The following is an 18164-nucleotide window of genomic DNA, read 5'->3' as shown; positions in this document are numbered from 1 at the left end:
CCAATTCCCAGTTAAATCATCCCAGCCAGGGCTTTGTCAGGCACTTCTCCAGTGCCTTTCATCCAAGAATAGAATGACCAGAATGACCAGATGTCCCAATTTTATAGGGACAGTCCTGATATTTGGAGCCTTGTCATATATAGGCGTCTCTCACACACACACGCGCGCACACGCGCGCACACATATGTCCTGATTTTTCACACTGTCTGGTCACCCTATCCAAGAATCTCAAAAGTACGTAGAGACTTCAGTGACTGCGACCCTACAACATCCTTGTGAGGTCTCTCAGTTTTACTGCTATTTTACACAGGAGGAAATGAAGAGAGACAGAGATGAAGTGACTTGCCCAAGGTGATGTAGTAATTGTGTGACAGAGCTGAGGACAGATCCCACGTCTCCCTGAATCACCAGTCTTGTGTCTTAATCAGCGAGACTACACATCCTCCAATTAAAATGACAAGAATTTCTTGCTGTGCTTTAAAAAACACAAGAAACATGCGGCTTCCCAGTGTGACATAACTAGACCTTTTCATGCCTTTGTGCAGTGGGGATCAAAGAACTCTGCATTGGGTGAGGAACAAAGAGAAGATTTAATAATACTGATTTTTTTTTTTTTTGGTACAATAACTTCTTTTTTGGTAACATTTTGACAGAGTTCACAGTCCTTTATTCATTCCTGAAAAACGCCTCTGTGACCTGCATTAAGTTCTCACAGCTATTTCTCTGCACGGAGTGGCATGAGTTGCTATAATTAAATAATATATCAGGACCTTCAATCCCTACTTGCTGTATCTGGAATGTGAAATGTATTTAATCCTTTCTAACTGCAGTGTGGGGCCCCAATCTTTTCTGTGCGAGGGTGCACTAGATTACACAACGATGCTCTTGTATCAGAAGAGAGCTCTTGGTTTTGCATAGCCATAGATGATTGTTCAGTGTTCAACTGCTGCACTCTGCTGATCAAGCCATAAATAGCATCTAAATCCAGTACATTTTTGCAAACAGACTCAAGTTGGAAATCCAGTTTTTTCCCCCTTTTGGAAGCTGTTAATCGAATAATGTACCACTTAGATTTTGTTTTCAAGCTGAGAATTTCAACCTGCCTAAAGGATTTGAATTTTCTATTAATTTTTATTGGGTGTACAAATCTCATAGGCAATCTTGAAAACGTCACTCTGAAAGTATTGAAATGCACCTACTGTGATATTTAACTGCATATGCAAAAATTTCTTATAAAACCATATACAGTACTTACATCCAGCAATTTAAACAGTGTCAGCTGATCATAAAGAACTCCCAAATACTTGTATTCATGTCAAACAGTGCTACTGTATGCAAGAGACTTCAGTAACGTATGCAGTTATTTTGTCCAGTTTCTATACTCTCTGTCCAGTTCAAACAAAGGGCCCAATTCTGCAGCCCTCATTTACCTTCAAGGGTGCTGCGCTGGCAAGTAAATACTGCAGGATTGGGCCAACAGTTTCTGTTGGGGTTAACCCCTCTTCGCCCCCCCCCCTTTTTTTTTTTTTTTTTTACTAAATACATAACAAGTTTGTTATTGCTAACGTTGGGTTTTTAACAGGGTGGTTTTATTTTATTTCATGTATTGTGATCAGGATGTTTTTGGTATCATCTGAAGGAGGGGTAACAAGAACTTTGTTTTCAAGGAGGCTGGGTGGTTTCAAGGCTAGGGAGTAGGTTAGAATCTGAGCTGAACAATCGTCCTAACTTCATTGCATCTCAGGCACACTATCTGTGTATCTAGCAAGTGATATGAACAGGGAGAGATTGATGGTACTAGTCTTTTACCTCTGAGTGACCGGTGGATATTTGTAGAACATATTTTGAAAACGAAAAGTGGCAATCACTGTAAATACTCCACATGGCACTGGTATCAAGCCAGCTTTGGTTTGTATTTATTACCTTCTAAAGGATGCTGAGTTGCCATTGAGTTCTGTGTGGACAAGTGTCTGCTTCGGAAAGAAACCCCATCATGGTCCACAGTGACAGGCCCCCTTTTAGCCCTTTCAGTAAAGCCGGGTAGTATTTTCTCATAAAAACCCTGTTTTTGATGAAAAATGGCTTTTTGACCAAAATGAAATTTTCCATCTTCAGCCATGTTTTTAGTGAAAAGGTAAAAGCGAAAAAAATGAAAATATTTTGTAGAAAATTAAGGGGAAACATTCTTTCAAAAATCCTCATCAGAAGCAATTGATATTTTTGACTAGCTCCTAACTTTTAGCAAAGATGCCAAGGATTGAAAAAACCCATCAGCTGGACCACCCTTCAGACCCACAGAGGCAGTCAGCTCCCTCCAAACTGGATTTGAGACATATTGACTGGGAGGGAGGAAGCTTGTACATGGCTACCTAGTATCCATTCTGTAGGGGTAACCTTCATTCCTGCGCAGAGGGTCAGCTCCAAGTGGTACATAGGGCTTGCAGTGAGCTCTGCGCAGGTGGGAGTAGCTCCATGGAACTCAGTGGGACTAAGAACGTGTGTTGTTTGCAGGATTCAGACTTGACATTGCAAGTTCAGACTGTAAAAGGAAAAGTGGGGACAAAGATTCTGATAACAGGATGGCACGGTTACTTGGTTGTCAAAGTAGACTAACGTTCAGAGGTAATATTTACGATTTTCTTTGAAGAACACGCGTCACAATTCCACCTTGAGGTTACATTGTGCACAGCAGAGTGCGGACTGTGGGAGGAGAAAATCTCAGGAAACTGGTTGCGGCTTCCTGATTCTCTGCTAAGCCCCAGAGTGGCGTAGAGTAGCCTTGGAGGCAATCTGCCCTAGGCACCAATGAAGCAGCTGAGGATTCCTGGAGTGCTTTGTGCTCCAACCTTTCTGCTTACCCTGCCCCTCCGCACCTCAACGCGCGCTTGCGCCAGAGTCTGCAGGGAGGGAGATGTAGGAGCTGCCTCTGTCCATACTGGGCACTCCCATATGTTAGGGAAGGCTTTGACTCCCTTTGTGCCACCTTATTTACTGTTACAACTACTGGAACACTTTTATCGGACTGTTCTCTAATTTTACTTGCATTAGCAAATTGGGCGTCTTGACTTCTGTGCTTGAAAGGAACGTTTTCTAATAAACCCAGTCAGGTTTGTTTTGAGCGAGAACTCTTTCATGCTCTGGTATGCTGTGAACTTGTTGGATTTAAATTATTTATGCCTGAGAGGTTTTGTGTCATTTAAATTTCACTTCAGCTACACTAAATAACGATTGCGGATATCAAGGCCAAACATTTCAAACCTGGGTGCTGAAAACAAGGCAACTCAGGAAGTGAATATTACAGGTGCTGGGACCCCACAGTGCCTCCTGAATTTAGCAGTAACGTTTTCCAGTGCACCTAAGTGTTAAAGTCTCATTGACTTCCAGTGGGACTTAAGCGTCTAAATTACATAGGTTAGCCTTTTGAAAAGCATCTCTATGCCTAAATATGGCCTTTGGGTACCTTAAGTTAGGCATCCAAAGTTTGAAAATATTGGCCCAGTTGTTTATGGTGAATGTATGGGTTTTGAGTGTATGAATGACTTATGCCATGTGAATATGTTAGTTCTGGCTTTAACTTAAAAAACATTATTGATTAAAATAAGAATTCCCTTTTGTGAAAAATTTCAAAGTGTTGGCTTTTGTTCTGCATCAGGATGAAACTGAGACCTCAAAATTTGTTGCAGGGGGGTGGGGGGCAAGGGGAAAGAAGCACATTCCATTCTCCCTCCCCCCAGCCCAACAGCTACATGGTTAGGGCAATTGCTTGGAATAGGGGGGCCTCAGGTTCAAGTCCCTGCTTTGTCTGCTGTATCCCAGGTGAGGGAAGTTCCCTAACCATCAAGTTGTGGTAGCTCTCTCAATCTCTCCTGTTGTATATAAATAATTAACTATTTATTGGGCCAGAGAGAAGAGGCAGGCAGAGCAGGGACTTGCACTTGGGCTGGCCACATAGCAGCCGAACGCCTCAACCACTTGGGCTATTGGCAGTTCTCGCGGTGTCTCTATGTTTTTGACCAGAAATTCCATCCTTGACTTAATAAACTACCCGGTGAAAGTTTTGGTTTTGACAAATCAACATTTTCTGATGGGGAAAATGTTTGTTGGAAAATTTCCGATTGCCTCTAGTTAAAACTACTCTCTTGTCGTGTTTCAGAGTAACAGCCGTGTTAGTCTGTATTCGCAAAAAGAAAAGGAGTACTTGTGGCACCTTAGAGACTAACCAATTTATTTGAGCATAAGCTTTCGTGAGCTACAGCTCACTTCATCGGATACATACTATGGAAAGTGTAGAAGATCTTTTTATATACACACAAAGCATGAAAAAATACCTCCTCCCACCCCACTCTCCTGCTGGTAATAGCTTATCTAAAGTGATCACTCTCCTTACAATGTGTATGATAATCAAGTTGGGCCATTTCCAGCACAAATCCAGGTTTTCTCAACCCCCCCCCCCCCCCCCAGTGGGTTTGTGTGTGGGGGGGGGGGGGTGAGAGAACCTGGATTTGTCCTGGAAATGGCCCAACTTGATTATCATACACATTGTAAGGAGAGTGATCACTTTAGATAAGCTATTACCAGCAGGAGAGTGGGGTGGGAGGAGGTATTTTTTCATGCTTTGTGTGTATATAAAAAGATCTTCTACACTTTCCATAGTATACATCCGATGAAGTGAGCTGTAGCTCACGAAAGCTTATGCTCAAATAAATTGGTTAGTCTCTAAGGTGCCACAAGTATTCCTTCTCTTGTTGTGGAAAAGCTTGCTTCAAAACCCATTGAAGTCAATAGACTGGGCTTTGGATCAGGCCCTAACTTGTTTACCAGGTTTTGGACAAATGCAGATTGAAATAGCACTGACATTTAGCCGTGAGAATTGGAGTAAATCATTTGCATAAGCAGATTTATTATGCAGTTACTAGTTTTCCACGGGACACCGATGCATAAAAAATAAGGAACGAAAAGTAGCAGCTGCCTAGGGTCGCCAGTTAATTTTCAAATGTAAATAATTCAGCTGTTTCAAAATGATATTTAAAAACAAATTACTGTGACAAGGAGCACAAAAGATGACAAATTCCTTTGTAATGGATTTTGTTTATATTTGGAGAGAAAAATAATTTAGGGACGATTTCCATGGAAGGTTTCAGAACAAGTGTAAACTGATAGTGGGAACTTCAATGTGTGCATGTTTGGGATGGAAAGTAATTGCGTTTAGTTGGGAGGCAAACAGTTATATAATTGCAATAAGTATGTGTTAGTTATTATTTATCTCAATTTTTCTTCTTTCATCAACCAAACTTTCTTTTTTTCTGTTAGTACTTCCAGTAATGACTTCTGACTCGGATGAGAACCAGCATCCCACTAATGCTTCCTGATTTAAGATTTCTCAGTGAGCCCACTGGATTGCTTTTCTGCAGCAAGCCCTTGATTTTAACATTTGTCTCATTGTGGACCATCTAAATTAATAAACACTGATGGGATAGAGAGAGGCATGGATCTTTTCCTAGTATGATTTGGACATAATTCAGTTGGGAAGGGAGAGAACAAGATGAGTTTTCCAAAGATAAATGCTGGTTCTGAAGTGTTCTGCGCTGTGCACTTTGCCTACTCCGCTTTGAGTCCGACATGGGGTGAGCTTTATCTACTGCTGTCATTTGGCTCTGAGCACATCTTTTCCTGTCAGTTTCACTTACCTGGTTTCACATGGCACCAGCTTCTGCTGCAAATGAGAAATGGAAAATTATTTTTCATGCCACAGAAGTTCTTTTCCATGGAAATCGAGACAGGCAATCTATTTCAGGCTCTACCTAAAAAATGCTCACAGGAGGGGCACATTTATTGCTGTAGGTAGTTACTGTATTATGTATTAAGAGCTACAACATATATTACATTGGCTGTCTTCTTAACACTGGTTTCAGAGTAGCAACCGTGTTAGTCTGTATTCGCAAAAAGAAAAGGAGGACTTGTGGCACCTTAGAGACTAACCAATTTATTTGAGCATAAGCTTTCGTGAGCTACAGCTCACTTCATCTGATGCTGTAGCTCACGAAAGCTTATGCTCAAATAAATTGGTTAGTCTCTAAGGTTCCACAAGTACTCCTTCTTAACACTGGAATTCACAATGAGACCATCCAGTGTTTTATTAATGCTATTGACCAAATTAATTGTCTATGAACGCAGATAGGTCAGGGATTGCTTTATTTAAGGAATTAAATATTGTATTTGTTTTTCTGCAACATGTACTGAATGTTTTACACATAGACTCTTTGTGAGGCAATGGTGTTAAAATATTGCTTAGGCTATCAAAAGCCCAATTATGAGAAGGGTTGAATGTCCTCAGCTCCAGTTTAAATCAATAGTGCCGAAAGGTGGAGGAGGCATCATTCTTAATTGCAGTAACCCTTTTCTTTCCAGGGCAGTGCTTAATGCAACTAGAGTGGAATTCGACTCTGTGCAGAGAACCCGTACACTACTTAAGTCCTACGTAAGCCCTCAGGGATTTCACCTCTGTTGCTTAAAGTCCTTATCTTTTTTCACAGACCTCTTATTTAAAAAAGAAACCAAGTAATGAATGGTAGATACTTCTCAATAATCATTTTTCAGCTGTTTACAGAAGCAATTGGATTTTATCCCCCTGGTCAGAGATGATTGATTGCTTGAAGGGGACAAGAAGGATCCTCTTTCCCACATCCCATTTATGGTACTGCACAATTTGACAAAGTGCTTCATGGAGGTTGCCTGCTTTTCGCTGAAGCTTCAGGTGTTGGCGAATGGTAGCTGCAGGGTACTGTGCGAGGGGAGGCCACTAACCTGATCTGTAATGGCAACACCAATGTTACCGTGTAGATTTGTCTGAAACTGAGTCTTGGCATGTATATGTTTCAGTGGTGAGTACCTCTGAAATGCATGTATGATTATTGCAAGTTTCATATATCATATAGTGTGCTGTTACCTTGAATTATAATGGTCTCTTTGGGGCAAAGGCCATGTCTTTTTCCATGTTTGTAAATCACAGTGTACACTTACTCTCTATTAAACCTAATAACTTCTGGCAGCTGTTCAGTTCTGGTCAGAGACCTCTCTGCAGACAAGTTTAGGAACATAAGAATGGCATTCTGGAGCACAGCACTGGTCCATCTACTCCCAACATTGGTGATGGGTTTTACTCAGCCTTCTCATTGTTCTTGCCTTATGAGAGAAGGTACATTGGAGTGCCCGCATTGCCACCTCTATGCCATCCATTGTTTTGGACACCACTCATGTTGTATAGTTTTGTATGTGAAGCAGGAAATACTGTATCTGACCTCTGCATTCTGCACTGTGCTCGCTCCACTGCTCTTGCCATGGTCATTAATGAGCCGCTCCCGGACAAGACCAAGGATCATTGCTTTGTCCTTGCCATCCTCTGCCTGTCTGCTAACTTGGACATAATTGGTTCCCTCCACATCCCATTATGGGCCCAGCCTAAAACCCATGAAAGTAAATTGAAACACTCCAACTGGTGTGTACTTATATAGACCTCATCACTGTAGTACCTCACAGGTTTTAATGCATTTATCCTCACAACACTTTTGAAGTACGGCATTGCTATTATCTCCATTTTACAGATGGAAACCTAAGGCACAGAGGGGCTAAGTGATTGGCCTGAGGTCACACAGGAAGTCTTTGGCAGAGCAGGGAATTGAACCCAAGTTTCTCAAGTCCTAGGCTGGTGCCCTAACCTGTGGACCATTGTGCCTCTCTTATATAGATATGTGGCAAATTCTGTATGTAACCGTGAGCACCACTCAGGCCTGATTCTCCTCACACTTACACATATATTTTTCTCAAAAAGAAAAGGAGGACTTGTGGCACCTTAAAGACTAACAAATTTATTTGAGCATAAGCTTTCGTGAGCTACAGCTCACTTCATCGGATGCATTCAGGCATTTTCTGTGACCTTCAGTGGAGATACTCCCAATTTAGCCTGCTGTAAGTGAGGAGGAAAACTGGGCTTCTTGTAACCTTTGCTGTTGCAGCCCAGGTCCTAGCATTGTATATTGCCATCCATCACTATGTTACATCCTTATTTATATGGGAAGCTGCTCAGGGCAGGGACATGTTAAATGGACTGTAAGGTTTTGTGTATGTCTATACCACTTCATTGATTTTTCTCCAGTGAAAATAATTTTTAAAGCCTTAAAAGGGCTTCGGGTACACCAAAGCCGTGGATGCCAAACCTCCTGAATTATGGCATATTTCCAGTCAATCTGGATTTTGCGAAAGTGACCCATCTCTATTAAGTAGCCAAGGTGGGAATTTCTCTTCTTGATAGACTGCAATGCATACAGGAACTATCATGGGGAAAAAATATGCACACAGGTTTAATTAAAGCTGCAGTATCCCATTTCACCATGGCTTGGTACATAAACAGTCTTCCCTATAATGAGAATAAAAAGGTTAAGATGAAACAGTAATACACAGAATGATATAGACAGGTACAATACTTGATTTTATTTTTATCTGTTAAATGTAAAGAGAACAAGAGAAGAAAACTGGAGTGTAAGGTTGAAAGAGAATTTGGTTCTCTGGTCACACTAAAAATAATTCCAGTTTCTCCTGAACTCATTGGAACTCCTTAATGTCTGTCTAGCATCTAACACTAAAACATGAACAAAATCTATTTAAAAATGTATTGACAGTTATTGCAGTAAAATGGATGTCACAGCCCTGTTTCCTATGTAAATTTCTGGACCAATGAACATCCTTATGGAGGACTTTCTGAGCACCAGGTCTATGGGTTAAATGTTTTTTATCCTGAGATGTTTCAAATGATCAAAGCCACAGCACATAAACATGAAATTCTTCCCCAGGTGAACAACTTTGTGCCTCAGTGCTATACATTTGTATCTTACTTAAATATAAATTAAATAGAAATCCCACCTACAAACATACCTCTTGATCTCTTGGGGGGTATAAAAGATCATTTATATGGTATTAGAAATCATGTAAAATTGGCAAACCATTATGGAAAATAGCTCAGTTAAAACAAAATGATTTTAATTCCTATATGTATATACCAAGGAAGCTCTTAATTATTCCAGTGTAAGATATGTGATATATCAAGAATTTATGAGGTAACTTGGGTCTTAAATAACATTAAATTTTTTTGAGGGAGGCTAAGATAAGAACTGAATGGCACAGATACAACTCACATTTATCCGTGTGAGTGGAGCAAAATATTACATGTCCATTTCACTCTTTCTTTTCAGGACTGAAACGCCATTAGATGACAGAGTAGGAAAATTAAGTGTCTGGAATGGGTATGGATAAAAGATTATGCACGGTAAAGCCACCACATAAATTGAAAGCTTCTGCCACCCACACAATGACAGATGTAAATTTTGTGATGCCTTTTCATTGTGTCTATTATTATTGATTCATGTTTTTTTTTTTAAATTATATTTGTTTGCTTAGGCCCAGCTTGTTTAAATATTTCAAATAATTCTTCCATATTTAGGCACATAAGTAGCTAACCTGATTTTCAACAGTCCTGGGTACCCAGCAGCTTCAGCAGTGTTGAAAGTCAAGATGCTTAATTAGGAGCCTAAATGGTGGTCTTGGAAGCCTAAAGTTAGGTTACTAGTTTTGAAAATCTCTTCCTTTTTCCTCTTATTCTTTGGGTGTATAATGTATTGGCTCTCCCAGTAATTAGTGAGAATTAGCAAGGTTTTATTGTAGGTAAGCAGCTAACCATATTTTAGGTTGGAATCCATGGATTCAGTATTTCTGTGCTGCAAGTTACTAAAGTATATCTTGCATACATATGTGAGACGTGCACAGACAGTGCATGTATTTATCTAGTGTTGGAGGCACCAATATGTAGTGTGCTATCAAATCTAACGTTTCTCTTTCCTTTTTTTTTTTTTTTGGTGTGTGTAGGCGAGAGGTGCAGATATCCCTGAGATTCCAGGGGAGCTGCCTCTTCGGACGTGCGGCAGCACAGCGAGCATGAAAATGAAGAATGTGAAAAAGTAAGAGCAATGGGCTTATTTTGTTTGAGAGTTAATTCTGTAGCTTTTCTGTCCTCTGTGCTCCCAGTCCTAGTGTCTGTGATTCTAGCTGTGCTCAAGACTGTCATAGTGCAGTGGAGCCCCAATGCATCCAGAAGCCAGGCTGTAAGCAGTAAAGGATTTCTGGTAGTCTCCTTATCAGAGCAGCGTAGACCTGCTGCCTGGGAAAAGCAAAACGGCCAGTCGGCATGCTCTAAATATTAAAGCTGGGGATGGATGAAGCTTATAGAGGTGGAGGTTTTGTAAACCTTACATGCTTGCTTTTGGGGAGAAGGGTTGCAAAGCTAGTTTGAATTTTGAATCTCACTCTTGCTGTAATTTAAACTGTGGGTTTTCCCCCAAAGATGATTCATAAAAAATAAATAAAAAAAAAAAGGCTAAAGGCAAGCCTGTGCAAGGTATAAGTGTAGTAGTTCCCCTCTGCTCCTGACACGGAAGGAAAGCTAAACTGGGACAAGTGGATGACCTTTATTTTTTCATTAGAATTTTTCTGTCAGTGTGTCTGCTCTGTTTTTCAGGGTTGGTTTTTTTTTCAGTTTTCACGCTATTTTTTCCTATGGACTGTTTTCTCTCTGCCCTCGTTCTGTTCCCTTTTTGTGCTCATTTGCAGAATTCAACCCAATGATCTGAGAATGGGGTCCAAATTAGTCAAAAATGACTTGGCCCATCCATATTTAAAGTGCTGGCAGAAGGTCCACAGCTACCGGCATTGGTCTGTGCATTCAGAGCAATGATGCTCTATCATGCTCTGATGCTGTTAGGGAAAATGGCTCTTTGTTCTATTGCTGAGCAGCTAGATGCTGTATCTCACTTCCCACTTATATTCCCGTGGGAAGAGTGAGCCAGATAAAGACAATCTCATTGGCTCACAACCAGAAGTATTTATAGGAGTCTGCAGCAGCTTCAGGAGAAGGAAGATTCTGTTGCAGAACCAGAGCATCTCCCTGTCAGCCATTGCTGTAGTTGGGGATGCTTGGAGATGATTGTCTCACCGCTGAATTTTAAAAAGCCAAAGGATAAATAGCATTTGTTCTGCACCCTCAGATCCATCAACCCAGAACTGATGGGCTGTGATGCCTTTCACAGGTAAAATTTGACTTTCATGTGTCTCTTATGTCAGGTTGTTTACAGATTAATTTCCCCAGTGCAAGTACAGGTGGAACAGCTTGTCCCTGCATCCTTCCCAGTAGACACTGGCCTTGGTGGTGATGGAATGCACGTGTTTCCCTAAAAAGACAATGATAAATGTCACTTGGCAGTTTAGTTTACCTCCCTCACCAAATCCCTTTCCTCACTGCTTTAGTGCATCAAAATAGCAGCACTTTATGTTCCCTTAGCTTCAGGATGATGGATTGTCTTGGTCAGGCGCTTAAATGTAGATGGTCTAGTCGCATTTCATCATGACATGCAATTCTGACAATTGTTTCAGTGATGTGCATCTTATGGGTTGCTTTTGATGTACTTCAGGTTATCGTTTACCAAGGGCCACTTCCCGAAGATGGCGGAGTGTGCACATTTCCATTATGAGAATGTGGACTTTGGCAACATACAGGTAAGTTTCAGATTTCTTTTACATACAAAATTGGGTTGTGTTTGTCTGACTAGCTAACTAATCTGAGCAAAACACTTCATAGAGCTCCAGATAGGTTTGCTTAGTTTGTTAGAGTGTCTGATAATAGGAAGTTGGAGCAGAAAGGGTCCCTTTTTGGGGAGCTGGTTTGATAAACTGGGCCAATTTATGCCCTCAGTTACATTTGTGCACTCCCTTGAAGTAAACGATAGTATATATTGCACCTGGGTGAGTTGATGGCAGTGGCTGTAAAGACTGCAATTGGCACAGAACTTACATTTTTACGCACAGGTTATTTAATAATGAGGGTGTTTCTTTTTCGTGGGTGTGTGTACATATGTATGTGTGAGAATAAGCATTTGTGCGCCTATTAATGTAGAGTAGTATATATTGTAAGAATAGATTTGAATTCAGGTTTCCCTGTTCTGTTCACATGACCCTAGACCCGGATCTTATATTCCAGCAGCTCTGCCCTCCTTAAGGCAGAATACAACAAGGGACTGTCAGTCAGGTTGAGTTCCAGTCGGTTTGCGATGCCGGTTTACCTTCCTCTGTGAATCTGTAGTTCTCTCCAGGCAGAACCCCCCTTTATTGAGTTGTACGCGAGACTTGTCCTGGACCAAGAAACACTATCAGAGACTCATAAATGGTACAAGCTTTGTCCTCTGTCTTCAGAGACAGAAAGCATCATTAACGCCTTCAGCATGTGCCAGCCAGAGAAGCAGCCTTATAGCTGGAGGAGGGTAGAATCCCCAGGCCACAACCCTTTGACATCTAAACCATTTTCTTTCCTTTAGGGTAATTTGTATAGCGGCTTACCTTGAGAGTTGTGGTTCTGTTTATTTGCGTCTTCTGAACCATCGCTGTGGAATGTTCTGACTGCTAAGGAGTGTTGTGACAGCAGTCGAGTCCCATGTGGGATTTGATTTCTCAAAGGCAGCTGCTGTCAGGTCACAGGGTTGTCCCAGTATCGTTGGTTAGAGGGAGAAGGTGAAACAGCCTTGCAGGAGATGACTTGTATAAAAATAAGTCAACAACGTTCAGGATTTATTGTTGTTATTAGCACCTTTAGGCCTCCGCTGAGTTCAGAGCCCCATTGTGCAAGACACTATATATGCAGACAGTAGACCTAACAGTCTAAACAGAAAAAACAGGCAATGAGTTGGAGAGGATACAGGCAAGAGGTGAAGTGACTTGCCCATGGTTACAGTGGCAAATCAACGATAGAACCCATAACTTCTGAATTCCATATCAGTACCCTCTCCCCTCGACCATACCCACTCTCCATACTATAAGGGTACGCCATCTCCATTCTCATTGGTCAGTAGGAAATGTACCAACAGGAGCAGGATCCAGTCCTTGTACTGCATTGTAGTTCTGGAAAAGTGTGGCTAACTCTGCATTCCTACCTGTGCCTCCTTTTATTTTTTCAGAAGTGACCCTATTAATCTTTGTTATTATAAAAAAGGTTTTATAATGGAGTAGCTGCTAAATACATCTCTCTCCCTCTATAGATTTATATTTTACTGCATTGTGCATTCCTCCGAGAATTTTCTTTCGCTTTTGTCATTCAGAGATAGTGAGTATCATAGAATCATGGAATATCAGGGTTGGAAGGGACCTCAGGAGGTCATCTAGTCCAACCCCCTGCTCAAAAGCAGGACCCATACCCAATTAAATCATCCCAGCCAGGGCTTTGTCAAGCCTGACCTTAAAAACTTCTAAGGAAGGAGATTCCACCACCTCCCTAGGTACTCCCTGAGTACTTAGTCTTCACAATGCATAATGCATGTACTTGCGTGAAATTGCATCCTGTTGCATATTATTTTTGCTTAAAATATTTTGAAGACAATTGATGGAATTGCATTTGTGGTTGAAGTATATATTGACTTTTTCTAATGCTGCAGGCTCAGTTACAAGACTGATGGCAGGGAGATGCCATCACAGTGTGAAGTCAGATTGATGTGTTCGTACAAATTTTCTTCACATTGTTCTTCCAATGAATCTGAATCCTGATCTGGGGTAAAATTTTCCAAAATGAGACTTAAGGCTTATCTACATGTGGAATTTAGAAAAGTTAATCTGAATTCACTAAAGGTGTGAATTGAAAGTGGATTGGATAAACAGAATTAAATCTCTGTGTGGATGCTTTGATTTAGAATTAAAGTGGCCTTAATTTTGTTTACTTTAATTCACTTTGGAAGTGAATTGAGCTAAACTGATTTGAGGTCACTTTAATTATGAATCAGAATGCCCACAAAGGGACTAAATGCAGTTTAACTAATCCACTTTAAATTCAAACCTTTAGTTGATTTGGGTGAACTTTTCTGAGTATCCTTGTGTAGCCGTGTCCTTAGGCTCCTAAGTGCCTACATTATTTTTGAAAATGGGACTTTGGATCCCATAATGTAGGCACTTGTGAAAATTTCCCCCCTAGGTTCTTATTTAGAAAACAGTTAAGCACATGCATAACTTAACAGTGGGACTACTCATATGCTTAATGTTAAGCATGTGGTTCAATGCTTCGCTGAATTGGGGCCCTAATTACCTGCCCTATTCCTCTAATTCCTAGTTTCTGCTGAACAGTGACTGCTAGTCAAGTCAAGTTGTGCAGTGATTTTGTAATGTGAGCAAAAACACACTCAGGCACAGGTTGAGATTCATTGCTCTTGTGAACTAAACCACATTTGAGCCCAGGTCTCTAGCTATGAAAGATTAGGGGCATTATGATGCTTCCTTGGTAGCAGAAGACTGAGTATTAAAAGGCCAAAGAAAAAAAAACAAATTAAAACCGTTAGTACAGCATGAATATAGTTCCCTGCGGTAGAGAATAGCATTGGATAGGGCTCACGTATCTTAAGTGGTGCATTTGTGCTAATAAATTGAACTAGACGAGACAATAAGAGTAGGCTGGAACAACATACTTTTAAATGATAGTTTGACACCTAATAGCAAATTACTAACTTTAATCTGAAGGGGTAGTGGGTGTAATTCCCTTTGAAGAACTATTCACTCTTAAAAATTTGCATAATAGACAGGCAGTATTTTATGGCGACATCAGTAATTATATAAAGGGGTCTAATAACAGTTTGGCCAGCTTTCAAATTGATTTTTAATGTTTATGTCATCTGTGATAGGGGTTTGGTGGAGCAATGGGACTTGACAGCTTGAAAATTCACTTCCAGAAACTCGCTCCTCGATCAGTCTCATGAAATGGGTGAAAATGGATTTGTTCTCTTTTTACCATAGTGCTGGATTAACCAAACCATGCTCATTTCTGCATGATTTTCCTGTTAAGAGAGACCCAGGAGGGATATATCTGGTGTGTTGAATGTCAGTGATGAGGTGCTTGGGCAGAGCTGTATCTGGCAATAGTGCTAAACATTGATTGCCTGGGTGGTGCTGGTCAGCATTAAAGAACTGCATGTGGTACTGGATATATCTACTGGGTTTCAGGGATTTAGATGTTCAGCCCCCAATGAAATTAATGGGTGTTGGATGCTGCAGTATCCAAGGAAATTTTTCTAAATCATGGCCTGAAAAGGGTTTTTAAAAACTTTTCTTGCTACTTTCCATGGAACACAAACCAAGTGAAATTTATTATACAAATGATGACGAATTCTTCTGAGGACTGAGTCACTAGAGGGCAGTAGAGCTGACGGTTCATGTAGTCAGTAAATCCAAACAAGGTGCCACAACTTATTGTTACTGAAGAACAAGCTGCATCAGTTTATTATAAAGTGTTACACAATCCATAAACCCATTTATTATTTATATGTCCAGCCAGTGCCCCAGCTCAGAGAGTTCTATGACCCCAAGAATCTGGTTGCTGGATGAGTTGCCTTACCATAGTACTGATAGACCAGGTCCCATTGTGCTAACACAGTACAAACACACCAGCTCTGTTCTGTCATTGTGGCCTGATAGCTTTTACATGTGGTTTATTTAAGCACGTTCCTCTGTGGCTGGATTATCATGTTGTGTCCCAAAGGCTGCATGGATTAATGGACTGAGCACAGCCCTGGGTCCCAGAAACTTTTGAGTTCTAATCCTGATTCGATTACTTGCTTACTTTGGCCTCGAGAATGTTAATTTAACCTCTCTCTGCCTCAGTTTCCCCATGTATAAATAGGGATAACACTTCCCTACCTCACGAGGGTGTACTGAAGCTTAATTTATTAAGGTTTGTACAGAGCTTTGAAAACATAAAGTACGATACGAATGTTAACTATTGTCATCTTACCAATCCACTGAAGAACAGAAGGTTCCATTAGTCAGCAGTAAATGAATAAAGAGCCTCTGAAGCATTGCCTTGCTTACTAACATTTATATTTTTTTCCGCATTGAAGCTGTGCAGCAAATGCATATTCAGTCTTGATTTGAGGCACTGAAATGAATGGTGGAAAAATCCTTTCTCAAAGACTTGCACTATCATTAAAAAAAAAAAAAAACCCAAATCTTTCTGCAAGATTGCTGTAAGGAAAATGTTAGCTCACCAGGCAACTAATGGAATTTATTGGAGCACCCCAGTTGGGATCAAAACTTTCGTAATGGGATGCGCTTTGTTGATCTCAACATTGTAAAGAATTTACTGGTATATTGAGGAAATAAATTATATTTAGTATTGCATGTATCCTTCAGGTTTGCATCATTGAATTTTTAATTATATGCTGAAAGGTCAGGCTCTGCATGATAAATTTTTTAAAATCTAACAATGGGTGAGCTTTCACAAGTCTGACTGGTTTTGGTATGGGGAGGAGGGAAGATATATGTAATGCAGCCCTGTCTGCAGAACATACCTTCTACACCAAATGTTATTATGCAGCAGTCAGAATGTGGTGACTCAGTGTCATTAGACTGGACTGTAATCTTCCCCCTCCCTTGCTTAGCTCCTTTTCCCTTTCCATCCTTCTTGTTCTCTGTCTGGTAATTGTGATGTGGGGCCTTGCACATGGTCCACAGTCCCTCACAATTCAGTGGATGTCACATGGTGAAAAGACTAGCAGGTCTCCTAGCCAACACTGTTTATAGTATTAGACAGGCAGTTGTGGAAAACACTGAGCTGTGAGTCAGAAGACCTGTGTATTATTCCTAGCTCTTCCACTGACTGACTGTGTGACCTTGGGCAAATCATTTAGAACCCGTCAAGCAAAACTCTTTAGTGTACACTCATTTTTAAAGGTACACCAGTAGTAGAATGTTTAGGGGGTGGCCATTTTCAAGAGCTGACTTAACCAAAATTGCCCTGTCACTTACCCTGTTCACAACCACTCCACTTTCCCACATCACTTTATCTAAAACTGTACCAACTCCACTTCTCCAAAAAAGCACCTGAAGTCCATTTCTAAAAGTGACTTCGGACTCATTGACCCCGGGTAAAACCTAAGGCTTGACTACACACAAAACTGTACAGTTTTAAACAATTAATACTGTAGTGCGGCATAGTCCTTCTAAGGTGGATGCAGGAATACTAGAGGAAAGGTAAGTCTATCAATATAGTATATTCTCGTAAGGCAGGGAGAGGCAGAGATAATGGGCACTGGAGGTAGCTTTAATTCTTTTAGAAATAAAATTCAAGTTTATTCTTGATTTTTCATACTCTTTGGTTGAGTGTGCATTAGAACTGCAATATGAACAGTTGAGGAGCATAATGGTTAGCTGGTCGCATTTTTTGTTCTTTCCAGAGTCCAGTGGGATGGAATAAAGGGTTATGATCATTCTTTTTCCTCAGGCGCCCTATCATTTGACAGATTACCCCTTCAGGCCATATGTTCTGTGTGAATATTTATGTACCAGCACAATGACTGACTGACTAAAACCCCAAAAGGGATAGCTGTCTGAGGAGGACCGGATTGCTGCGCATGGAAGGTCCACTCTCTGTCATCCATCAACCCCTGGCATTGCAAGTGGTATGAGTGTATTATAAGTGTATGATCAGGGGTAGAGGAAGTACTTGAACTCAGAATCACTTCCGCCGGTCTAGGCAGCAGCTGCTAGGAATCCCTATTATATGTTGAGCAGATTTGCTGCAGAATGCCTTCAGCAAGCTGAGACTTTGCAGCCAAGAAGACACACCATGTTTCTGCTGTGGCTGTAGTTGGAGCCTGTAAGCGTCTTTTCCTGGTGTGCCTTAGGAAGCAGACCCTTGTAGAGATCAGCTTGGTTCTCTTTGTGCCTTTCATGAGCAAAGCCTGTTGTTAAGGGGTTTTCTTTGTTTTTTGTTTTTAAATAATGTTCAAGGGGGGAAAAAAGCTTATAACTATTTATTTATTTGTTATCTAAGGGGGAAAAAATCTCCAAAGAGCCTGTGAAAGATTCAAAAAGAAGCACAAATGTTAGGCTTGAAATTCCCTGTTAACCTTACAAGCACAAAACAGCCGCTCTCTTCCTTCCCTTCCATAAAGAGAAAAGGGGATATGCACAGTACAAATCACTCAAACAACCATAATTCTGCCCTATATCATTGCCCACAGGAGACAGTAAGCCTGGGAATTTGCTTTAGGTTTTTAAAAAAATGTTTGAGAGGCTGAGAAGCAAGAATCCCTGTT

The 18164-nt window shown here is 40.8% G+C and overlaps 1 protein-coding gene across 9 annotated transcripts in view; it reads left to right on the top strand.

Annotated features, from left to right (window-relative positions):
- ARHGAP32 (Rho GTPase activating protein 32) overlaps positions 1 to 18164 on the top strand; it is a 400497-nt gene that overhangs the window by 189850 nt on the left and 192483 nt on the right. For 7 of the 9 annotated variants that reach the window (XM_048827358.2, XM_075122285.1, XM_075122286.1 and 4 more), the window contains 3 exons: positions 9916 to 10007; positions 11091 to 11132; positions 11514 to 11598. In XM_048827358.2, coding sequence (XP_048683315.2) covers positions 9916 to 10007; positions 11091 to 11132; positions 11514 to 11598 — 219 coding nt within the window. The remainder of the gene's footprint in view (positions 1 to 9915; positions 10008 to 11090; positions 11133 to 11513; positions 11599 to 18164) is intronic. The other 2 variants (XM_048827352.2, XM_048827357.2) reach the window with 1 other exon arrangement.

This window comes from Caretta caretta, chromosome 22, assembly GCF_965140235.1.
Source record: "Caretta caretta isolate rCarCar2 chromosome 22, rCarCar1.hap1, whole genome shotgun sequence".
In the NCBI taxonomy this organism is placed as follows: Eukaryota; Metazoa; Chordata; order Testudines; family Cheloniidae; genus Caretta; species Caretta caretta.
Note: the sequence above shows the minus strand (reverse complement) of the source record. Positions and strands in the feature narration are given on the sequence as shown.